The sequence below is a fragment of the Acinonyx jubatus genome, chromosome A3 (genome assembly GCF_027475565.1).
Source record: "Acinonyx jubatus isolate Ajub_Pintada_27869175 chromosome A3, VMU_Ajub_asm_v1.0, whole genome shotgun sequence".
In the NCBI taxonomy this organism is placed as follows: Eukaryota; Metazoa; Chordata; class Mammalia; order Carnivora; family Felidae; genus Acinonyx; species Acinonyx jubatus.
This window is the reverse complement of record NC_069388.1, coordinates 99,782,861-99,808,420: the sequence shown is the minus strand read 5'-3', so window position 1 is coordinate 99,808,420 and position 25,560 is coordinate 99,782,861. Positions and strand designations below refer to the sequence as shown.

Genomic DNA, 25,560 nt, shown 5'->3' with positions numbered 1-25,560 from the left:
AGCAGGCTTCTCCTGAATCTATTGATTAAACACAGTTATTGCACTAGGCCAGAATTGGGACTAGGAACGTGCAAGGGGGTGGCCCAAACCCAGTTTGGAGTTCCCACCGTCCTGCTGTCTCCCCAAAGAAGACTCCACTTGGTAAAGAGTAGAGTTCACTGGGCAAAGCCGTGGGCCGTCCGCAGGAATGTCACTCAGGTAACTTCACCTGACATCACCAGGTACCGAGAGCTTCCCTGGTTGAAGGCGGACACACAGCCCCGCCTGGAGCCTGAAACTGCCAGAGGCAAGAGCCAAGAGAGCTGCTACAGAAAATGCCTGGAGGTCAGGCCCGGGGCCACCTCGTTGCTGCGCTTCCCCTCAGAAAGCTCTTCCTCCCTCTCGCCCCCTTCATTCCTTCACTATTTACTGAGCACTTGCTATAGGCCGGCTTCCAGGAACAACAAAGATAAGTAAAACCGTCATAATTCTAAAGACAATAAAAACGAAAATTAAAAAGATCTAACAGTTACTGAGCGGTCTCGGCCAGGCCCTAGGGGTTCAGCCAGGTAATCCGCACAGCACCCCTCGGAGAGATGCAGGGATGGCAGGCCTTGGGAACACTCGGGAATTGCAGTGTTACAGGCGGGGGATTGGCCAGACAGGCTTTTCAGAGGAGACAATAATTCGGGGGGGGGGGGGGGGAGACAGAAAGAAACAGCAAGTGCGCAGGCGCCGACGTCGGCCTGTTGCCTGTGAACTTGGGGAAGGCAGGGAGCCTGGTAGGAAGGGTGGCGGCGCAGGTGAGGGGCCCCAGAGGCCAGGTCCTGCCCATGAGAAAGAATGGGGAAGCATGATATGAGGAGGGCCTGCAGGGGGCGCTCTGGCTGCGGTGGGGTCTGAGGCAAGACCAAGTCAGAGAGATTTCCAGGGTGGGGCTGCCGTGCCTGCAGTGGCTCTTGCCCAGACACAGCTCAGGGTCACCTTGGGGCCTGCGTGTGGGACTGTGTGGCCAGTGCCTCACGCGCTGTGTGTTGGGGTCTCTATTCATCATCGTCGCTGGAGCCAGCGACTCCCTGTGCTGTCCTGCTCCGAGGGGCCCAGGTCCCGGCCAGCCTTCCTGCTCTGGCTCCCGTGGACCTGTCCGGGCATGACTCTGTGATCCATTTCAGATCTTCAGCGTGGCCAGTCCCAGCCCTTGGGAGTCCATGACGAGGGCTGTGACCTCCTGAACACCTCGAGATTCAGAATCCAGAGGGAGCCCTGCATCTGCCCATCTTCTTGGTGGGGCAATTGTTCACACCAAATGGCAGGTTTGGAAACTTGGACATTAGGGAGCAAGAGAGCTATCATATTAAAGGGCTTCCTATCATTTATTTAGAACAAAATGGCATGCAACATTCTAAAACTGACTGGACCACTGGGGTTAGAATCAGATGCTTCTGGGATTCAGATTCTAGCTTTGCCATGTGTGGCTTTGGGCCGATACTTAACTTCCCTGAACCTCTGTTTCTTCATCCATTTGTGAGGACAGAAGAATGTTTGTGATGTATGCACACAGCCTGGCTAACAACAGGTGATAGGTAAAGGGTGGCTATTGTTACATTTTTACAACCAAATCACTTTGTGGAAGTAACTATGTGTTAAAACTGTCAGCGGACCGTATGGCCCAACACTTGAAAAAACGTTCACAAGCATTGAAAAGTGGTGAGATTTCACTCATAAACTTTCTTTTACAGACATCCTAGAAGCCATTTTGGATAAAACAGATTCACGAAAGAGTGTAATAGGTCAAGGAGAAGGGACACGCTAGCGAGAAAGCATTTTGCAACCCATGAAGAGATAAGGGTCATTTGTGAAATTATTCAACCTCACCGGGGATCAGATTATACTATCCAACTAACAGACTTTCTCTTTCACGCTCTCCTCCTTCCCTCCCTTCCTTTCTTCCTTCCTCCCTCCCCCTCCTTTCCCTCCCTCCCTTCCCCCTTCCATCCCCCTTTCCTTCCAGCCTTCCTTCCTCTCTTTTTTTTTTTTTTTTTACTCAGAATAGCAAGGATGACAAGGATATTATGAACGAATACACTTAAAGATGGCTACCCATAGTCTAAAGGTATGTCTTCCTTTTTTTCCTCCTTTCCTTTCTTCCTTTTCCTCCCTCCCTTCCTCCTTTCCTTCCTGTTTAATTTTTTGTTATTTATTTTAGAGAGAGAGAAAGGGAGAGTGTGTGGGGAGGGACAGAAGGAGACAGAGAATCTGAAGCAGGCTCCATGCTGTCAACGCAAAACCTGACATGGGGCTAAAACCCACAACGTGAGCTCATGACCTGAGCTGAAGTGGGGTGCTCAACCAACTGAGCCATCCAGGTGCCTCATCCTGTTTTACTGTTTATGACGGAAAATTTAAACATGCACTAAAGTGGAAAAGAAGGCAGGATGATGGACTTCCATGCACCCATCACCAGCTACAGTTATTTTGTCAATGATCTTGTTTTATTTATTCCCTTGTTCCAGTAACACTGCTTTGCTACAGCATTTTAAAGTAAATTTCAGAGGCACCTGGGTGGCTCAGTCAGTTAAGTATCCGACTTCAGCTCAGGTCATGATCCCCCTGGTTCATGAGTTTGAGCCCTACATCTGTGAGTTCGAGCCCCACATCAGGCTCTGTGCTGACAGCTTAGAGCCTAGAGCCTGCTTTGGATTCTGTGACTTCCTCTCTTTCTGCCCCTTCCCCACTCAAGCTCTGTGTCTCTGCCTCTGTCTCTCTGTCTCTCAAAAATAAATAAGCATCACGAAAAAATAAATCAATAAAGTAAGTTTCAGACATCCTCTCTCCTGTATTTCAAAATGAAATCTCACTGGGGCACCTGCCTTCGCCCTCTGCCGTGGTCGCCCGGTCTTGGTCTTGTGGTGGGAAGAAGCCTGGGAGTCCCAGGTCTCTGGCGGTCATGGGAGGAGTTTTGAAGGCGGGGTACCCATCCTCTAGCTTGGGCTTGGAGCTGGGGATCGGCCTGTACAACTCTTTGTCCCGGAGCTGGGCATCCAGCTTCACTTGCTGTGGAAATAAATCACACATGAACTGAGAGCTGAGCTCAGTGAGAAGCGAAGCTTCCTTGGCCTCATCCTCCAGGGAGCACACTTCTCTTTATTTAAAAAACATTGGGGGCGCCTGGGCGGTTCAGTCCTTTGAGTGTCCTACTCTTGATTTGAGCTTGGGTTGTGATCCCAGGGTGGTGGGATCCAGCCCCATGCTCCGTGTGACGCCCGCTTAGGATTCTCTCTCTTTCCCTCTGCCCCTCTCCCCCACTCATGCTCTCTCTCTCTTAAAAAAAATTTTAATTAGTTTTTGAATGGTAATGTATATGACTGAGGGCAATACTGAAATAATACAAAGGGTTTTTTAAATTTTTTTATTAAAAATTTTTTTGTAATGTTTTATTTATTTTTGAGAGAGAGTGCAAGCAGGGGAGGGGCAGAGGGAGAGAGAAGGGGACAGAGGATCCAAAGCAGGCTCTGTGCTGACAACAGCAAGCCCAATGTGGGGCTTGAACTCATGAACCTCCAGATCAGAACCCGAGCAGAAGTCAGATGCTCAACCGACTGAGTCACTCAGGTGCCCTTCTTCTTCTTCTTTTTTTAATGTTTATTTTATTGATTTTTGAGAGACAGAGAGAGTGAACAGGGGAAGAGCAGAGAGAGAGGGAGACAGAATCCCAAGGAGGCTCCCCTCTGTCAACACAGAGACTAACTCAGGGCTTGAACTCACAAACTGAGAGATCATGACTTGAGCCGAAATCAAGAGTCAGACGACTAACCGACTGAGCCACTCGGGTGCCCCATGTATCTTTTTAGATATAGTTTATGTACATATAAACATATAATGAAGTTCCACACACCCTTGGTTTGTACACAAATGCACATTATAATCCCACTCTGCACTTTGCTTCCACCAAATACTATATCCCAGAAATTGTCCCCTTTGTTTGTCTAGACCTTATTTTTAGGGGCGAAACCTCGAAATAGGAAAGGATTTCTTAAGACTTCAACAGAGCAGATGATACAGGGAAAGATGCTATATTTTGCCAGTAAGAATTGGGTAAGAATTGCGATTCACTGAGAGGAAGTGAAAAGATGAACCACGGCCTGTGAACTTTTGCCACTTTAACTAACAAATGAAACATGTCTAGAATATGTAAAGAACTCCTACAAATTAATAAGAAAAAGACAAACATGCCACTTAAAAAAAAAAAATGGGCAAAAGGCAGGACAGACACCTCACGGGATAATAAATATCCGGAAACATGGGATCACAAGAAAATATTGTTTCAAACCAACCAAATCAGCAAAACTCTGAAGGTCTATCAATACCAAGTTTATGGCAAGGTTGGAGAGTTACAGAACTGACTGTCTCTGCTGCATCGATGTAACAACTTTGGCAAATAGCGATGTTACCTGTGACCAGCAATTCCACTCCCGGGGCGGTGGATACATTAGGCTGTGCAATCCGCACTGCAGCACTGGGCAGTGGGGAGGGGTAACAAAAAAGTAAAAACCCAGATGGCCAACGGGACAGGCACGGTGGCACATTCATGCAGTGTAGTACCACACAGCAGAAATCAATAATATGTTATATAAAATACAATGTTCAGCAAAACATAAAAGTCACAGAAGAGGATGAATAGTATGATCCAATATATAATAAAGCTCAAAAGGCAAACCTAAACAATTTGTTTAAAGGGACACATGCATATAGCGTAAAGCTATTTTTTTTTAAAGAAACACACAAGGGAGGGGGAGCCTGGGTGGCTCAGGTGGTGGAGCATCCGACTCTTGATTTGGCTCAGGTCATGATCTCACGGTTCGGGAGTTCGAGCCCCACGTCAGGTTCTGCACTGACAGTGAGGAGCCTGCTTGGGATTCCCTTTCTCCCTCTGGCTCTCTTTCAGAAATAAATAAATAAACTTAAAATAAACACACACACACACACACACATGGGAATGATTAACCCAAAATTCAGAATAGTGGCTACGTCTGGAGGTGGGAGGAGGTGGGAGCAGGGAGGGGCTAACTAGGGTTCTCTGGTATTTCTAACGTGCTATGTTTTAAGCTGGCTGATAATGGGTACATTGGTGTTTGTTTTGTCAATGTTATCTAAACTGTAAACGTATATTATGCACACTCTTTTGCATGCATGACTTAGAGTTGATGTACATTTTATTTTTTTTTAAATTTTTTTTAACGTTTATTTATTTTTGAGACAGAGAGAGACAGAGCATGAACGGGGGAGGGTCAGAGAGAGGGAAGCACAGAATCTGAAACAGGTTCCAGGCTCTGAGCTGTCAGCACAGAGCCCGATGCGGGGCTCGAACTCACGGACCGCGAGATCACGACCTGAGCTAAAGTCGGCCGCTTAACCAACTGAGCAACCCAGGCGCCCCTAGAGTTGATGTACATTTTAAAGCATACATACCCACAAAACGTACACATAAAAGACTTCTTTAGATCTCCTGGTATCAGATATTGTTCTAAGTAAGTGCCCCCAATATCCACGCTCATAATACAAATGCAGTAAAGATGATTTCAGTTGGCCATTGAAGAAAAGACAAGACCGAGCGACTTCTTACCTCTTGTAGTGTGACCCTGGAGTATTTGTGCTTCCCGTAGGGTTGATAGTCAATCATGTAAGAGCTCTGGTATATATCTAAGTCCACAGGGGCCTGAAGGGCAAGGGAGATTACAAAACAAGAGATCCCGTCTTGCCATTCTTCCACCTAAAGGCAGTTGTGGCTTCTCACGGTCTACAGGACCAAGCCCAACTTTTGGGCTTGGCATTCAGAGCCCTTCACGATCTGGCTTCTACTGACCTTTACCACCTCATCCCACTTGGCTCCCCTCCATGCCCTCTGTACACCAGCCTCGCTACAGTCCACTACTCTTCACAGGTGCACATGCTCTTATCTCCCGCCGGAAACACCAGTGGTACTCCTCACGGACTGGCAAACTCCTACACATTCTCCAAAACCCAGATGAAATTTCGCCCCCAAACATCTATCCCACCCCTTCATTCCTCACCTCCCCCAAATTAAACTTTTTCTCCTCCGCTTTCATACAACATTTTACGTCCCTCGTTGCAGCACTTATCGTGGCGAATTGTAATGGATTTAATGAAGCACACAAGGTTAGGACCTAATCTTGGACATCTCTGCAGCCTCAAAACCCAGCACAGGGACCAACACACCCACAATACCTAATACATGCATGCTGAAAACGTAAATGAACCCTCAGAACATTGCAAATCCTTAGCTTTCCCCTACTGGTTAAAAAACAAGAAAAAAAACCTCCCACCATTTCAGAATGATCATCATAGGGATCCGCAAAGCGTCTGGGCCTGTTTGTTAAAGCTGCCCAACCTCGAAGTGGCCACAAGGGACAGACAGAAAGCCACAACACTCACCTGTCTGGAGTACACCACACCTGCCATGGCAGATGACCTAGACACAGACAAGTTGGTTAGCCCTGCTTCTGTCACATGCCAGGGTAACAGCCATTGTCCCCAAAGCTGTGCCAACCGAGCACAACTGCCCCAATCCTCTCAGCCCCACCCTGCACATGACTCAGTCACCCAGGGGTTGATGGCAGCAGGGATCAATGGGCAGGTGGACAGGGGTCCTGGGACAAAGGGGCATGAGCAGGCCCCAGACCGAACCTGAGCCGATGAGAACATCGGATTCACCTCTCAAGCAGGGCAAGTCGTGTGCTGGTAAATATTTAACAACCACCTTTGGAGGCAGATAAATAAGCGTTTACCGATTTCTGCATTTCTGTCGTGCAAATGCTCCCACCATGGCCCATTTCAAGCTACCCACATAACGCTGCACTGAGGAAGCAAGCCACGGGCCTAGGACTTACAGGTGCCCTGATTCAGAAGCACAAATCATGTTTTCCAGCAGGGATCGGGAGCATCCAGGGTGAAGAAGGTTCTGCATTCCCAGTTGAATGATAGCCACAGGTAGGTCCAATCCTGCCCCTCGACCCCCCCAGCCCTGAAGTTTTAGCGGGGAGCCTCACAGCTGGGCACTGGGGAGCAATCTGAGCTCACCCTGTCTTGTGTGCATGGACCCCTAGGCTCTTGACTGGTACTCCATTTCATTCCCATGGAACACAGCCCCAAGCCTATTCCATTCAGTGGGCTGTGACCCAGTGGGGTGGTTGCCAGACCTCAAAAAGTCCCTACGCCCCCTCCTTTTTGTGCATAAAGAGCTCCCCTCCTGGGGCTGGGGGCCAGCTTCAGTGCAAACAGCACCTACCCCTCCTTCTACCAAGCAGATGACAATGTTCCTGCTCTTCCAACTCCAGGTGCCCCTGCCTCGTGAAGAGTCCTGTCTCTGTGCCCCACCACCACACCTGTCTTTGAGATGAACCCTGACCTGTGTGATGCAGGCTGCTTTGATCACAGCCCCTGGTCATTGTGATGGGTGACCAGCTCACCTCCCAGGCGTCTGCCCCTGACTCAGCCTCTCAGAGCAAGTCACTGATGTTCCAGCACACCTGAGCCAGCATGAGCTCTAGCAGCAGCACTGGAAGGTACATGGGAGGCAGGGCCTTTACGGTACTCTACAGTCGGTCTTTCCAGGAAAGGAAGGTAAACAGAACCCCACATGGATTTTGACATCAGACATTGCGTGACTCAATCCACTGCATACCATAGCCCCTCCAGGCAGGCCTCTGTTGGCTGAAAGGCTGGCTTGTCCATCCTCTGTCAAAATTTCACCCTCTTTCACGCCCTTTAGGATGGCTATAATCCAAAAATGAAACATAATAAATGTCGACAAAGATACGGAGAAACTGGAGCCCTTGTGTGCCCCTGGTGGGAATCGGAAGGTGGCACAGCCACTGTGGAAGAGAAGATGGCGGTTCCTCCAAAAATCACACCTAAACAGAATTACCATATGATCCTTCAATTCTTCCTTTGAGTGTGTGCCCCAAAGAATTGAAAGCAGGAGCTCGAACACATACTTGCCCGACCATGTTCATGGCAGCAGTATTCACAATAGCCAAAAGATGCAAACAACCCCAATATCCATCAACAGGTGAATAAATAAACGAAACGTGATATATACACATAATGGAATACTATTCTGTTTTGTAAAAAGTTAAAGATTGTTAATTCCAGTGTAGTTAACATGCAGTGTTATACTTGTTGCAGATGTACAATACAGTGAGTCAACAGTTGTATACCTCACTCAGTGCTCCTCACAAGTGCCCTCCTTAAACCCCATCAGCTGTTTCACACATCTCCCGTCCACCTCCCCTCTGGTAACCACCAGTTTGTTCTCTATAGTTAGGAGTCTGGTTTTTTTGGTTTGTCTCTTTTTCCCTTTGTTCAAATATTATTCAGGGTTTTTTTTTTTTTTTTTTTAACGTTTATTTATTTTTGAGACAGAGAGAGACAGAGCACGAATGGAGGAGGGTCGGAGAGAGAGGGAGACAGAATCGGAAGCAGGCTCCAGGCTCTGAGCTGTCAGCACAGAACCCGACATGGGGCTCAAACTCGTGAACCACGAGATCATGACCTGAGCCCAAGTCAAACACTTAACCGACTGAGCCACCCAGGTGCCCCTATTATTCAGTTTTAAAAAGAAGATAGGGCACGTGCTGCAACACGGATGAACCTTGAGAACATTACGCTAAGTGAAATAAGCGAGACCACAAAGGACAAATATCGTAGGATTCCACTTATAAGAGGTGCCTAGAGATGTCAAAATCAGACAGAGGGGCACCTGGGTGGCTCAGTCAGTTGAGCGTCTAACTTCAGCTCAGGTCATTATCTCGCAGTCTATGAATTTGAGCCCCAAGTCAGGCTCTGTGCGGATGGCTCAGAGCCTGGAGCCTGCTTCCGATTCCGTGTCTTCCTCTCTCTCTGTTCCTCCCCCACTCGTGCTCTGTCTCTCTCTGTCTCGAAAATAAGTGAACGTTAAAAAAAGACTTTTAAAAATCAGAGAGACAGGCAGGAGAGTGGTGGTTGTCAGGGGTTGGGAGGAACGAGTACAGAGTTTTAAGAAGATAAAAACTTTCTGGAAATGGCTAGTGGCAATGGTGGCACAGTGTTGCAAACATACTTAAACCACCAAATTGTACATTTAAAATGGTAAATTTTAGGTTATATATATTTACCACAATAAAAATTAGTCACTCTTTTTAAGGGCCACCTCTCCCATGAAGCTCTCCTTATTCTCTTTACTAGACGCTTTTCATTTATCCAACCAATATGTATTGAGCACTATTTTGTGTTGGGCACCGTTCCGAACTATGCAGATTCAACAGTGAGCAATATTCCGTCCCTTAGGCCACCACGATTGATTCAAGGAGAGGCTGGTGACCCAAGGTGGGCTGATGAGCATCATGCCAGCTCCTGGCAAAGCATCTCTCTCTTTCCGAGATAGCAGGCACTAAGAACTGTTGGCGCCTGGAGCTGTCCGAGGGCATCTTTGCCACCAGTCGAAGGGAGCCTGGCCAAAGAAGAAAATGAGCAGGGAAAAGAAGACCCAAGAGATGGAGACAGAAAGTGACTGTATCATGAGGACACCAAGCCCCTGGATACAACCATGCCTGAAGCTTAAACTACATTCAGACTTTGCAGTTTGTACGAGCCGATATATTCCTTTTCCTGCTGAAGCCAGTTTTAGTGGAGTTTGCACAACTTACAGCTAAAACAGTTCCAACAAATCCAAGGTTGGAGAGAGAAAGTAGTTATTTCTCCTAGCAAACTGTGGTGTCCTTCAGGTAAAGAACTTGGTGTTAGTCACCTTTTTATCCCTCAGTGCACTGTCCCTTAGATGTAAGAATTTAAGAAGTGCTTGTGAATGTAATAACACTGAAGGAAATGGTAAAGAACTCGGTAAAGAATGCAATCGCGGCAGAGATACAAGCGGAAGGGACAGCCGGGCCACAACAAGAGGCTTTTGTGCCTCAAGGATATAGTTCCAGGAAAATAAAACCAAGTGGAGTCCTGACTTCAAACCCTGATACTTGGTATCTTCACGCCTTTGGGTAAACCAGGTAAGTTCAGCAGAAACCAGTTTGATCATCTGTAAAACAGGTAAGTGATTTCCACCTGAAATGAATGTAGAAAGCCAAATGGATGGGGCACCTGGGTGGCTCAGGTCATGATCTCACAGTCTGTGAGTTCAAGCCCCGTGTCGGGCTCTGTGCTGACAGCTCGGAGCCTGGAGCCTGCTTTGGATTCTGTGTCTCCCTCTCTCTCTGACCCTCCCCCGTTCATGCTCTGTCTCTCTCTGTCTCAAAAATAAATAAACATTAAAAAAAAAATTAAAAAAAAAAAAAAAAGAAAGCCAAATGGATAATAAGTCTGTAACGGTACTTGGTGGCTCTTCATGCCAGTGTTTACCCATGTTTTCTGAGTCTCTGCTCTGGACCAGACGTTGTACAGGGCCTGTGATCAGAGTGGTGACATAAAACAGAAGTGGTCTCTGCCTTCATGAAGTTACAGCTTAGCGATAGAGAAATATATTATATAAGTGAGTCTTTAAATACAACGGTGACAATGCCGTCGAAGAGAAGTTGGGTGCGGGGACCTGATCCAGTCTTAGAGGGGAGACCTGTGCCAAGTAGTGACATTATAACTCAGTCCTAGGGAGGAAGGCGAATGCTCTGGCCTGTGTGACTGCTGTAGGACTCGAGGGAGCCCTGTCTTGTGTGGAAGACAGAGGCTGCTCTACTAGGGCAGAGTGAGGACAGACAGGTGCGACTGACTCCAGATGAGGCTGGGGTGGGGGTGGTTTGTCCAGTGGGGTACACGGGGATTGGTGGGTTTTATCCTGAAAATAATGGGACGTACTGGGGAATTAAAGCAGAAGGATGAAACAACATATCAAAAAGATCACTGATGGACAATGGCCTGGGGGGAGGGGATCCAGGCAAGGATCCTGAGATAGGATCCAGGCAAGGAGTTTGCAGGCCACTAGCTGATGGTGGCGGCTGGGACAGGTCAGAGGAGATGACAGTGATAGGGAGAAGAATGGGCAGATTCAAGAGGCATTTTGGAAGTAAACTCTATAGAATTTTTTCAATGTTTATTTATTTATTTTGAGAGAGAGAACGCAAGCGGGGAAGGGGCAGGGAGAGAGGGAGAGGGAGAATCCCATGCAGGCTTCAAACTCAGTGCAGAGCCCAGTGTGGGGCTCGATCTCATAACCTTGAGATCACGATCTGATTTTAAGAGTTGGACACGTAACCAACTGAATCGCCCAGTCACCCCAAACTCTATGGAATTCATTATCAGGAATCAGCAGGAGCAAGACAGAAATATCAAAGATGGTTCCCAGATTTTGGGGATGAGCCGCTGGGGGTTGGTCCCCCTTTGGTAAGGTAGGAAATTCCAGCAGAGGAGCCAGCTTGGGGAGTAAGACAAATATTGCATTTGTGCGGCCTGTGTGGCTTCCAAGTGGGTAAGAGAATCTATAGCCCCCAGAAGAAAGCTCTGGACCTGTGATACACACTCTGGAACTGCTGGTGACACAGGCGGTATTTGAAGCTAACAGAGAGGATTTGCCACGTTTGGGGAGCATAGCTCCCTCCCACACAGCCCTGCGGTGCGAGCCTGCCCTAAAGAGCTTTCTTCTGCCTCTCTAAAAGGGCAGCAGGAAGGGAAATAAGGCCACAGGAGTGAGAAGGTGAAGGGGTCCATGTACTCAGTCTTTTTCTTTTTTCTTTTTTTTTTTTTTTTTTAGTTTCTGGCATTTGCCACTTCCACTGCGGTCAGGTTTCTGCAGAATCTCTGGGCTTCAGAGTTCATGCAGCAACGTCAATGCATTAACCTACAGGAGCAGGGCCGAGGCCTCAGATGGGCCACCCCATGGCTAGCCACCGTGGGCAGGTTCACGCCGAGAGCCTCAGTGCCCCCATTTCTTCCTCCATCTAGGCTACAACATAGCTACGACGTGTCGTAAGCTCACACGGACGCACTGCTGGATCGCCATGTACCGATGTTCAAGTTCCCACGGTGCAATCCCTGTTGTTTTTCTGAAGCAGCACAGGTAAGTTTCTCATGGTTCTTGCTGTCTCCTCCAGCAGCATGAAGGGGGATCTTTTCAACATTGGTAAGGGATGAAAAATAAACCAGAAAACAAATCCTGTTTGTTTTTTTAAAGCCTAAATACGGGCGTTGGGTTCAAATTGTATAGAGTAAGACAAACTACGTGGCACGCTAGAAACCAACATGAGTGTGTTTCCAAAAACGTGGTTAGGGTGAAGTAAACGCTTAAAAGCACACACAAATATATTGTGTGGGCAGCAATCAATAAGCAGAATCCACAAAGCACAGGGCACACGGAAGGCTCTCAGCGAGATCCTCCCCTCCTTCCTTCGGTGAGAACATTCACCTCTCTATCTTCATTTCCTTTTTGAGAAAATACATATGGACACGGTTGGATGACAAAACTAAAGGAGAAAAATAGGTACAATGCCTTGGCATCTGAGCTGGTATGCTGTAGGAGCCTAATTATCGTAGCAGTCATTCATTTGAGAGAGAATCAGTTTGGCTCTTTCTGGAGGGAAAGCTGGGCCCCAAGTTTCTGTCTATGCAAATTCAGCATGTTAATATTGTTAAATCACAGGAGGAAATTCTTTTCCCAAACCAGAAGCCTTCGAGTTCCTCCAGGCTTATATTAAAGGGATTACAATCCATTTCCTTCCTAATACGGCTAATGCGCTATGGGAAGCCCTCAGGCCAGGGATTAAAGCATTTATGCCTTTAATTAGGAGCAAACCTTCCCTTAGAGCCTGAAACACAAACAGCAAGTCGACACTACAAAGGCCTCCTCCCAGAGCAATGGGGATACCGATCCCTCTCCAGGAGCCAGGAGCCTCCAAAGGGCTTAGCAAACTCCCGCCTTTCCCAAACAGGGTGCCTCAGCTGGGAGGGCCCTCAGCAGAAACGGACACCCCTTCAGGTGAAGAACAAACAAACAAACAAAAACAGATCCTGTGGAGTTAATCAGAATCAGCCCCTGCCGCACAGCTCAGGGGGCAAGAGGCCCCACATCTTTGGGAGGGGGCCGGAGGGGGCCGGACACTAGACCGCGTCAGTTTCGTTCTTCTAGATTTCCCCTGGGGACGCACACAACTGGGTCATTAGCTTTCAAGTGGACAACTCTGAAAATTAAGACGGGTTAGTGCTTCAGAGAGGTCTGTCCCCGCACAGATGCCTTCACCGGCCCCCAACACAGGGTTTGTCAACCTTTTCCATTCTAGATTCATAGCAACTAGCCGGGTCACCTAGAGCAGGCTTTCTCCAAGGGCAGCCCACTGACCGGCTGCTTCAGAGTCCTGGATATATGTTAACACCTAGATTTTTGCTGCCACCTTCCGTGTCGGAATCTTTGGGAGTAGGAGCCAACCCCAGAATCTACCTTTTAACAAGCCTCACGAGAGTCTTATGATTCTTTTTAATGTTTTCTAACTTTATTTATTCACTTTGAGAGAGAGATAGCATGCATGGGAAGGACAGAGAGACAGAGAGAGGAAGAGAATCCCGGGCAGTTTCCACACTGCACGATGCGGGGTTTGAGCTCACAAAACGTGAGATCATGACCTGAGCCAAAACCAAGAGTAGGACGCCCAGCTGACTGAGCCACCCAGGCGCCCCAGAGATTCTTATGGTTCTTATACTCAACTACAAGGAGACTATGGCCAGGCCACTCCTAGCTTTATGCCTTTATTTTTTTTGATGTTTTATTTATTTTTGAGAGAGAGAGAGAGAGAACAAGTCAGGGAGGGGCAGACAGAGAGGGAGACACAGAATCTGAAGCAGGCTCCAGGCTCTGGGCTATCAGCACAGAGCCCGAGGCGGGGCTCGAACCCGAGAACTGTGAGATTAACTGATTGAGTCAGCCAGGCGCCCCACCCTTAGCTTTTTCTAGAGGCGGGAGGCCAGGACCAGGGTCTTTCAGAGACTTGTACAAGTGCAGAGAGCCAGTCAGGGCCCAGCCTGGGGTGCATGCAGAATGGTAGATGTGATTCACAGTTCATGTGAATCGATACCAAAAATGCCGGTGAAATTGTTAAACTGGTATAAGAACTTGGAGTCTGCTGCTTCATTTGTTCAACAGCAACTACTGGCTGCCTTGGGTGAGCAAGACACTGGGTCAGATGCTGTGCGTGTCCAGTCCCCGGGGTGGGGGAGGGGGGGCGGGGGGGAGAAGGAGGAAGGGGGCATTGTCATGGTGATAATAGGAGATGGAAAGCACAAGGTTTCTGCCATCTGAATTTTACAAACTGGTGAGAGGGAGGAGGGGGAAGGGCCCAAAGGGAGGGTGAGCAAGCACAGGTAAGGGGTGCAGAAGGGAGGGCCATCTGGTATTGACAGGGGACTACACAAATGGCAGAAGAGATGTGGTGAAATCAAGTCTTAAATGAAGAGCCTCGTTTTGTCCAAATCTGGCCCATCTCTGAAGGTTCAGGTAACCTTTGACCTCTTGTAGCAACCACTTCCTGCCCGCTCACGCTCACCCACACCCCTCTCTCTGAGCATTTATAACACTCCAGCAGGTATTTGTCACATAACTGATGCTATTTCCATGTCTTTATTTAGGTGCGCCCTTTTTTTTGCTTCCCCAAAAGATCTGAACTGCCCTTTGCCTCTCCCGAGCCTGCCGGACTAGACTTACAAGTGCTAGACCCTGCAATAGTGTTCTTTTTGAGAGTCAGAAGATTTTGCATTTGAACCCAGCTCTGCCACTTAAAAACCACGTGCCCTCGGAGAAGTTCCTTATACTATCTTCTCGGTATTCTTCTCAAGTGGTAAAATGGGGATTCAAAATACCTACCCTGCAGGAGAATGGACTAAAATGCTGTAAATTCCCAGCTCAGCCCGATGCCTGGCCCGTCGCATGTGCTCACTAAACAAGAATGAGGGCGGAGCATGTCCCTCAACAGAACATGATGAAAGAGACTTCTTAAAGACCATCGTGTGGGGCGTCTGGGTGGCTCCGTCAGTTAAGTATCCAACTTTGGCTCAGGTCACGATCTCACAGTTAGTGAGTTCGAGCCCCACGTTGGGCTCTGTGCTGACAGCTCAGAGCCCGGAGCCTGCTTCGGATTCTGTGTCTCCCTCTCCCTCTGCCCCTCCCCCACTCATGCTCTGTCTCTCTCTCTCTCTCTCTCTCAAAAATAAACAAACATTAAATTTTTTTTTTTTTTTTTTTTTTTTAAAGAAGACCAGTGTGGGAGAAGTGTGCAGCACAGACAGGGAAGAGGAGGGCACAAGAGAAATGACAGCAGCTGGAGGCACCTACAAGCAGCCAGGCACTTGAGAATTGACTGGACATTTGGTGACAATGGTAACAACAGAGCACAATTGCTGAGTTATGTCCCGACTGCTTCACCCCAGTCCTTCAGTATGAATCCTTACTCTCCCCATTTTGTAAATGAGGAAAATGAAGCACAGAAGGGATAAGTGACGTGCTTAAGGGTCTCACACAGCTATTAAGTGACAGAGACAGGATTGTGGCCCCAGCTTCCTGTGGCCAGAGTTCATGTTTTCAATCCCTGAGCCCTATGGCCTCTGCACACCTGGAGAGAAATGGGATGGGGTTCTAAAGAGGCAAGTTATATACCGGAATTTGGGGGATAGTCTCTATTTCAAACAATGTCTTGAATTCCTTGAAGAACGTGAAACGGGGCCCCTGATCTGGAGGCTGGTACCCGCCCTGAGGACGTGGCGTTCTCCAGCTGAACATCAACGAGTTCAGAGAATACTCACGTCGGACAAGACTGCTGTGATCACGATGGATCGCGACAAAAGTAAGGCAAGCAGCTATTTATGTCTGAAGACACACAAACCACGAACATCGTCCAAAACACAGGAATGACCAAACACGGCCCTAAACGTATTATTCCTCCTGCCTGATTGACAAGAATTCTCGAGCCCCTTTACCGAGTCCTCTGTTTCCTGAAAGTGTCCAATCCAGAGCAAAGCCTCGCTTCCTTGAACCCACCCTCAAATCACCTAATACAAACCCAAAACCTATAATAAATAATTTTTGAAAGCATATGGGAAAGATGGCACTATAGGAGGAGGACCCCAGGCTCGTCCCATCCCTCAGACACAACTATATAACGATCAAATCATTCTAAATACTTCAGAAATAAACACTTTTTGATTCCCCATTCTTCTAAACGCTTCTCATCGCATGTCTTCTCCCTCTTTGCAACTGGACATAAACCCAACTTGTTCAAGTCCGGGCAGATTCCTGATGGTCTTTGGATGGAAGTCATTGACATCTCTCTGGAAATCCCAACGTTTCGGCATCAGAGCTGTTTCCCAGACTGCCTCTTCCAATCAGAAGCCGAATCTTTGTCAGGCCACGCCATGGCGGGGTCCTTGGAAAGGGCCACTGCCCTTATCTTTGGCTGCTTTTGTGTTATTTTGTGTTATGCTTTGGCTATTTTTGTGTTTCTCTCGTCTCTCCCATAGAAAGGGGAAGAGTTCTCTATTGAAGTGAGGAGGAGGATCTTATTGATGTCAAAGAACTGCTAAGAAGATTGAACATGAGGCCACTTCTAGTATGGTGACTGGCAGAGAGATCTCAAACTACAATTCTTAATTTGTTTTATTTTATTGTTATTTTAGTAATGCTTAAAAACATTTTTAAGAAATTCATATGATTAGCTTCTCTCTCTATCCTATTACAACAAATCTCAAAATATGTGATATAGGTGAGGAATGAGATGCTCAGTGAGTGTCCTCATAGCATAAATTTTCTCAATCAATGAAGCTTACTATTTTCAAAATGACATATCAAAAAAGTAACCTGTTTAATAATTTTTAAATTTTTCACATGTTTAGTAAAAGCTTAGGCATGTCTCAGAATTAAAATACACAGATGACTGGGGCATCTGGGTGCTCAGTCGGTTGAGCATTTGACTCTTGATTTTGACTCAGGTCATGATCGCACGGTTTATGGGATCGAACCTCATGTCGGGCTCTGAGCCTACTTGGAATTGTCTCTCTCCCTCTCTCTCTGCCTCTCCTCTGCTTGCTCTCTCTCAAAATAGACATTTTAAAAACCCACAAATGACCAATAAACACATCATTACAAATTAAAAGGAACGCAAACAAACATATGCAATTTTCCGTTTATCGGAACATCAAAAAAAGTCTTAAATATAATTTCCAGTCCTGGTGTGAGGAAAACAGGTACTTCCTCATACACTATTGTTAGGAGTATAAGCTGCCATAATTCTTTTGAAGGCAATCGGAGGTGCCTACCAAAAATGTAAATGGCTGTACCTTCTGACCTTTTTGGCAACTACACTTCCAGATGTTGCCTCTTACATCAGCGACCACTCACGTGTGCAGAGATAGGCAGGACACGTTCATTATGGCATTGCTTGAAATAACAAATACCTGTAACAAGCTAAATCTGTATCAGCAGGAGGTGATTAAATAAACATGGGTCCATCCGCACTATGAGATGCTTGTATGCCTTTAAAGAAAATAAGATCTTCAGATGAACTGATATGGAAGGATGTCCATGTTCATGAGAAGGAGATACCATTTCCGTGAAGATACTAAAGAATGATTTGTGACCCTCAGAGATGGCTGAATAAAATTCTTTTGCCCAGAGGCCTGGGAATGGAATGGACATTTCTAACCAGGGTCTCTGGCCCATAATAAATCTAAGACGCGTTCTATAGGGGCTCAGTAACTATTGACTATTGTGATTGTCGATGACGATGATCATGAAGATGAAGAAGGGAATGGTGAAGATTCTACACCCAAAAGAGTTAGAAGAAGAATACTGCCCCTTATAGATCTTGCTTTGCCTAGAAGTTACAGCAACATATTAGAAGTGCTTATTTTTTCTCCGTGGACCTTTGTCAACTTTGCTAAGTTCTTTCACATGCCTTTTGGGCCTCGAGTCTGGGGTCAGTGGTGGGTCGGGCCATTTAGATGTTGAAAGGGCAAGGGGACCAGTAAGTCACACCCCTGTCCCTCCCGGCCTGACCTGGCACTGGCAGCGTAATCTGTGAGGGGATCTCCCTTCATGCCATCACATTGGAATGAAGTGCGGAGAGGAGCATCTCTCCTAGGAGTCGCGCTGACAGATTGGTCAGTCAGTTTGAGGTCAGCCCCTTCACACCTCATATAACGCAATCTGGCAGTGGGAGGCTGAGAAAGACTTTTTTGGTCACAAACACTTTCTAGATAAGTTGGTGGATCTTAAAGTGTGGTCCTTGGACCTCCCGAAGTGATTGCTGAGAACACAGTCTTAAGACCTCACTACATCCCTCCCAGATCAGAATTTGATGGGGGCCTGGGGTCAGGCCGGGGGATCAGCCTGGTAAACTTGTTGTCAGGGAATTCTTTTGTGCCCTGAAGTTTAGGGACCCCTTGGCAATATTTTGCCCATAAGCAAGTATTTTGGGAATCCCGTTATGACTGATTATATCTTTACGTGAAGAATTTTTGCAAGCAATCAAGTGACCACAACCCCATTACCTGGTGTAGCAAATTATGAAAAATAAATGAAACCTGATTTAAGTGGCTCCTCTGTTATATCCCAGCAATACCGGACATAACACCAAGAATAACAACCTTAGGACATGAAATAAGACTTCGAGGAAGATTGTGTACACACATGCCATTTACTGATTCCCTTAATCAGCAAACATTAAACAGCTCACAGCCATATACGAGAATTTGTCAAAAAAAAAAAAAGTATTAAAACTTGGTGAAGAAAAAGAACCTGTCTTCAATTCTCAGGGATGTTCTATTCGTATTCATTTGTAACGTGTGGTATACACAGAATTTTGTTTCTCCCCGCTCTTTCTACCAAAACCTTGAACATAACTGTTTCATTGGTCAAAAGCAATTAACCACCTAAGTGTAACAATGCCTGGAGCCTCCCCCATGGCCTCCCTTCCTCTCTCCCTCCCTGCCTTCATTCTTTCCTTTCTACAAATATTTGTTGGGCACCTGATATATGCCTGGCATTTGGGAATGGGTTAGTGAACGAAGGGCACGCCCTACCTTTTCCACTTGCTGGGATGGGTTTTGTAGTCATAACTAATCACGGAAGCATAACCATAGAAATGATTAGAAGTAATTCACGGACACACTTGATCCATAGCAGGCCCTAGTGATCGTTGCGGTTGGGGAAGCAGCAGGACTCCCTACAGGGAACACAGATTTAGGTTCAACCCAGCTGCCCTACTATTTGTGAGTGTGATTCCTGGGGAAGGCTATTTAGTTCTGCATCCTCTTACAGAAAATGCAGAGAAGAATGCCTGTCTAGTGGATTAGTTGACTGGGTTAGAAATAATAAGTATATAAAGTACCTGGCGCCCAGTAAAAGCTCAACAAATGATAGCCACCCTCCCCGACCCCAAAACTCTCAGCTCTACATTTTTTAAAGAACTATATATTTTGCTCTCATTTCCCTTACCAGAGGAGACATAAGTAGAAAAATGTTTCTATGGCCGATGTCAAAAAAATTCCTGCCTGTTTTCTTCTAGGAATTTTATACTTTCATGCCTCACATCTAGGTCTTTAATCCATTTTGAGTTTATTTTCGTGTGTGGTGTAACAAAGTGGCCCGGTTTCATTCTTTTGCATGTAGCTGCCCACTTTTCCCAACATCATTTGTTGAAGAGGCTTTTTCCCCATTGTATATTCTTGCCTCCTTTGTCATAGATTAATGGACCATAGGATCTGTGTTTATTTCTGGGTTATTCATTCTATTCCATCGATCTATGTGTTTATTTTTGTGCCTGTACCATTCCGTTTTGATTCCTACAGCTTTGTAGTTTATCTTGAAATCTGGGATTGTGATACTTCCAGCTTTGTTCTTTTTCCAGATTGCTTTGGCTATTCAGGGCCTTCCATGGTTCCATACACATGTTAAGATTATCTCCTCTAGTTCTGTGAAAAATGCCCTTGATATTTTGGTGGAGATTTCAGTAAATCTGTAGCTTACTTTGTTACATTTTAACAATATCAGTTTTTCCAATCCATAGCATAGAACGTCTTTCCATTTGTGTCATTTCCAATTTCTTTCAACAAGGATGATATGATATATATGATAAAGGATGAATATCCAAATATATAAAGATACATAATCTGATTAAAAATGGGCAAGGACCTGAAGAGACATTTTTCCGAAGAAGACGTGCAGATGGCCAACAGACACAGGAAAAAAGGCTCCCCATCACTAACCATCAGGGGACTGCAGATTAAAACCACAATGAGATACTACTTTGCACCTGTCAGAATGGCTAAAATCAAAAACACAGTGAAAAACAAATGCTGGTGAGGATGTGGAGAAAAAGGAACCCTCGTGCTCTGTTGGTGGAAATGCAAACTGGTGCAGCCAGTGTGGAAAAGAGTGTGGAGGTCCCTCCAAAAATCAAAAAGAGAACTGCCATGTAATTCCACCACCGGGTTATTAACCCAAAGGAAATGAAAACACTAATTCTAAAAGCTATATGCACCCCTATGTTTACTGCAGCATGATGTACCATAGCAGGGGCAGCCAGGGTAAGACCAAGTGTCCTTCCATAGATGAATGGATAAAGAAGACGTGGTACATATGTACAATGGAATAGTATGCAGTCATAAGAAGAAGGAAATCTTGCCATCATGGATGGATCTAGAGGGTATAACGCTAAGGGAAGCAAGTCAGTCAGAGAAAGACAAATACCACATGATTTCACTCATATGCGGAATTTAAGAAACAAAACAAATGAAGAAAGGAAAAAGACACAACAAAATCAGACTCTTAAATACGGAGAACAGAGGGGAGGCGGGTGGGGAGATGGGTGAAATAGATAAAGGGGATGAAGTGTATACCTACTTCGATGAGCACTGAGAAATGTATAAAATTGTTGAATTATTATTATTGTGCACCTGAAACTAATATAGCAATGCATGTTAATTATACTGAATAGTAATAATAATAATAATAATAATAATAATAAAACTACATATACAATTCATTGCAATTCTTGTTAAATCTATCAGATCAAAAACTGAGCTTCACTCCCCCAAAACTTTCTCTCTCATCTTTGTGAAGAAGGACACACATCAGCCCAAGCCAGAGAATCAACAGCCACAAGTCCTCAAACGCATCTGTTTTTTCTCTGTACCCTTCTTCCAGACACCATCATTTTTATTGAGATGGACCCCTGCCTGCAACGGGTTTCTAATTAGCTTTTCTGCCTTCACTCAATTCTCTACTCTGCAAACAGGAGCATCTTTATAAAGGCCAAGTCCGAAGCGTTCACCCCCTAGGGTTAGAACTCCTTGTGTTCCGGACTGCCTGTAGGATAAAGCCGAACCTCTTCAACTTGGTCCACAAGGCCTTTCTGGGTATAGCCTCTTCCCTACTTTCTGTCACCCCTCCCTGCCTCCTACCTCCAACATCATACTGTGGAGCCAGTCCCTCAGGCAGGACAAGCCATCTCTGGGTTCCAGGCTTCGCACACTCTTCCTCCTCCTCTTTACCCAGCTAGCAAACTCCTCCCCAGCTTGTCACTTCCTTCAGGAAGCCCTCCATGATTCCCACTAGAGCATGTTAGGTGCCTCCACAGTGCTCCTAACACACCTGAACTTCCTCTGTCATGATGTTTATCACACATCGTGGCAGCTGGCTATTTATTAGCACAGAGCTTCGAACTCCAGCCTGATACTTAGCTATGAAGCCCTAAATAACTTTAGTCAACTACACTGGGTCTCAGTTTCCTCAACTGTCACGGGTAATAACTGTACCTACCTCACAGGGTGTGGTGAAGGTTCGATGAGATTGTGCACACGTGTTCAGCACAGTGGCCTGGTGTATAATAAAAATTCAGTAAAAGCTGGCTACCATGACAGTCGTCATAACCACTCAAGGTAGTGGCCATGATGGTTGCCTCCCCAGTACCCATCCCATCCTTCTGGCATTGCATAACAGTTATGCAGTTTGGGTAGAATAACTCCCCCCCACACACACACACACCAGCTCCACAGGTGGGATCTGATACTCCCAAGCATAGTTCTTGAACTTCAGCACGCATCAGGAAAACTTAGAGGGCTTGTTGAGTGCACACTGCCGGACCACACCCCCACCGTTCTTAATTCAGGTTCTGATCCCAAGAATTTGCATTTTTGGCAGATTCTCATGCTGTTGGCCCAAAGACCACACTTTGAGAAGCACTGGTCTGAGCCAATTAGGGTATCTTATTTCCTTTGCCTTACAACTGAGTCAGGGATGGGCACTCGGGTTTAAGATGGTCCAGTGTCCACAGGACAGCCACACTCTCCCTCCCTGAATGTAAAGCAGGTGGCTGCAGAATAGTGCTGGTAGCCAACTTGCAATCGTGCAAGACTGTGCTCTTCTGAACGAAAGAGAAATCAACCTGAGGCTGGAAGTGATACACAGAAGACAGAAGGCCCAGGAGAATCATGGAGAAATAAAGTAGAGTCCTGGCTGAGTGGTGGCTGGACGCCTCAGATCCCTGGACTTTTTAGTTCCTGGAATGAGTAAGTTTCTTTCGTTGCTCAAGTCAACGTATGTTGAGTTTTCTGTTATTTGCAGCCGAAACCTTCAGCCCTGTGCTGGTGAGAACTGCATTGGTCTCCCCAGTATTCCATGCTGAGCCTGAGCCTGGCACTAAGTAGGTGCTCAGTAAGTAATGTGTCGATCCACGCAAAGACATCCGTTCTCTTCTCACAGCAGACCCGGCGATAACCTTAACCAGGCGGCCAGGGAGCAGTCCGGGAGCTGGTCTGGGTCTGCCTCTGCCTGGTCTCTGTCCTGCTATCCTTCTTCTGAGTCTCCCATTCCACCTCCCTTGAGCTGAACCATGCCTGGCTTCTTTCAAGCCCTGATCACCACCACCTTAGGCTACTGCCTTGCAAACACAGAGTCCATTATCAGTAATGAGTCACCTGATTTCCACAGCAAATTTTACTTTCCTCCAATGAGCTTTGTAGAATGAGGCTGCCTGCTTCGCTGGTTAACGGGGTGAATGCATGACGTGTACCGTCACACTCTGTCCCTCCCCTAAGCTGGGCACTCACTCTCTCAGAGCTCTCTGTCAAATGTATATTTCTTCAGCCATAACTAGCTTTCTGTGTCTAGTGGTTAAAACTGAGTGGTTAAAACTCCCTTCAGTGGGTCCCTTGTATTAGTTTCCTAAGGCCGTCAGAACAAATGCCATGAACTTGTTGGCTTAAAACGACCGACATGTCCACTCACAGTTCTAGAGGCCAGAAGCCCAAAGGGAGTGTGGTCTGGAGGGCGCTGGGGGAGAATCCTTCCTTTCCCCTCCACCTTCTCGTGTTCCCTGGTGTTCCTTGTCCGGTGGCAGCATAACTGTCATCTCTGCCCACCTAGTGTCCACGTGGCCGTCTTCTCTGCGTGCCCTGTTGTATCTTCTGTGAGGACTCTCATTGGATTCAGGCCAAGTGTATTGCTAATCATCAGCATGCTCTTTCAGAGACCAATTACCTCCTTTATTCAATCCATTCCCTGGTATTTTTTACACGCTGGCCATTCTGGTAGGGGGAGGGTGACAAATATTAAACGAGTAAACAAACAAACAAAATGTCGCCAGCTGTAATTAGTGCCGAGGAAGAGAAAGAAGCAAGAAAATGGGTGGGTGGCAGCATTTACATAGGCTAAGTGCCAGGATGGCCTCTGTGAGAAGGTGACACTTAGCAGGGACCAGGAAGACAAGGGAGGTTGGGGAGGTCACCCCGGGGAAAGAGCACAAAGAAACAGGCTGGATGGGTTTTAGGAGGGACAGAAGGCCAGCATGTGTGACGGGGAGGGGCAGGGTAGCAGAGACAAGGCAGCAGGCAGGCCAGGCAGGGAGCATAGCTTGGCCTCAGTGCAATGGAAAAGCCCCATATGAACAAGGAAGTGAAGGCTTTGTTTTTGAAAATTACTCTACCTTAGGGGCTCCTGGGTGGCTCAGTCGGTTGGGCCTCTGGCTCCTGATTTTGGCTCAGGTCATGCTCCCAGGGTAGTGGCGTCAAGGCCCGTGTTGGGCTCTGCCCTGAGCATGAAGCCCGCTTGGGATTCTCTCTCTCGCTCTCACTCTCTCAAAACAAAAACACTCTACACCTGTGTCATAGAATACTACTCAGCAGTGAAAAGGAACAAACTACTGATACACAGAGCAACATGAATGCATCTCAACGGCATTATGCCGAGTGACAAAAGCCAATCTCAAAGGTGACATACTGCATGGTTCTATTTATATGACATCCTCAAAATTACAAAATTCTAGAGATGGAGAAGAGATTAGTGGTTGCCATGGCTTAGGGACAAGGTGAAGGGGAGAAGCCTGGGCAGGACCGAAGGGGGTATCATGGGGAAGATGTCTTTGGTGACGGGTCGGTTCTGTATCTTGATTGTGGTGTGGTTCCATGAGTCTAAACTCGTGATAAAGTTACATAGACTGACACCCACCCACCCACATGTGCATACTCCACACACAGATAAGTGCAAATAAAACCAGTGAAATCCAAATAAGCTCTGTGGATTATATCCATATCAACTTCCTGGTACTGATTATACAATGGAGTCACAGAAGATGTTAACACTGGGGACAAACAGAGGCACATGAGACCTCTCTCTACTATTTTTACAACTTTCTATGAATCTATAATCACTTCAAATGGAAGGTTCTTTTATAGGTTCACTGTCTTTGTATGGGGAGGGCGTGTGGACGAGAAGATCCCAGCTATCCGTGGCGGAGACATCCGCCACCCATATGGCGGAGGTTGGACAGTGTGGGAGCAGTGGAGGTGCTGAGGCCTGGAGTGAGGAGAGAACTTTCCGGGCTGCTAATGGGATGGGTGGAGGCAAAAGCAAGCAAAGAGAGTCAAGAATGATGCTCAGGTCTTGGAACCTCAATGGTGGCGCGACCAATTACTAAAATGGTAGAGAATGGAGGAGGCCAAGGCTTGTGTGGGTGAAATCTTTCTTTTTTGGCCATTATAAAAAGGTCATTTAAAGAAAAATGCTTAAGATATACATACACAGTTTAATGAATTATTCCAACATATTGGATGCATGTGAACATCTACTCAGATCAAGAAATAGAACCGGGTGAATCACCCAGTCCTCCAAGGCTCTTCCTGATCACAAATATCCCTCCCCACAGAGGTAACTGATAACCTGATTTAGCATACTGCCTCCCTGACTTTCTTTCTCGTTTATCCCCCAAGTACGCATCGGCCATGGTCAGTTTGACATGGCGTGAGACATCCAAGTGAACGTCCGAATTCAGACTTCTTAAGTTCCCTCCGACACCTTCCACAGCTTTTGAATATAGTCAGTTCTTCACATTCTTTAAAGCCAATCCCTCCTTGAGGCCGGAAGGAGAGACAGCTGTAACACCATTATGTACACTTATGTGCAAATATTATAAATATTTGAAAAATATTTTAGCCGTCTTCTTGCTGCAAAGATGTCCTCGGCTTCATCTGACCACTTGTGAAGTCTGAAATATCAAGTTTATTTCCCTACATATTTCTGGAAAAGTAACTTGAACATAAGTCAATCCATCA

The 25,560-nt window shown here is 46.5% G+C and overlaps 1 protein-coding gene across 4 annotated transcripts in view; it reads right to left on the bottom strand.

Moving 5' to 3' along the window:
• Window positions 1-2,805: 2,805 nt before the first annotated feature.
• The window catches only part of TEX37 (testis expressed 37), a 63,316-nt gene continuing 40,561 nt past the window's right edge, over window positions 2,806-25,560 (bottom strand). For 2 of the 4 annotated variants that reach the window (XM_053200884.1, XM_053200886.1), the window contains 3 exons: window positions 6,433-6,469; window positions 5,603-5,695; window positions 2,806-3,033 (listed from right to left, as the gene is read on the bottom strand). In XM_053200884.1, coding sequence (XP_053056859.1) covers window positions 2,821-3,033; window positions 5,603-5,695; window positions 6,433-6,469 — 343 coding nt within the window. In that variant the 3' untranslated portion in view covers window positions 2,806-2,820. Of the gene's footprint in view, window positions 3,034-5,602; window positions 5,696-6,432; window positions 6,470-6,887; window positions 7,411-25,560 lie in introns of those variants that run through there. The other 2 variants (XM_053200885.1, XM_053200883.1) reach the window with 2 other exon arrangements.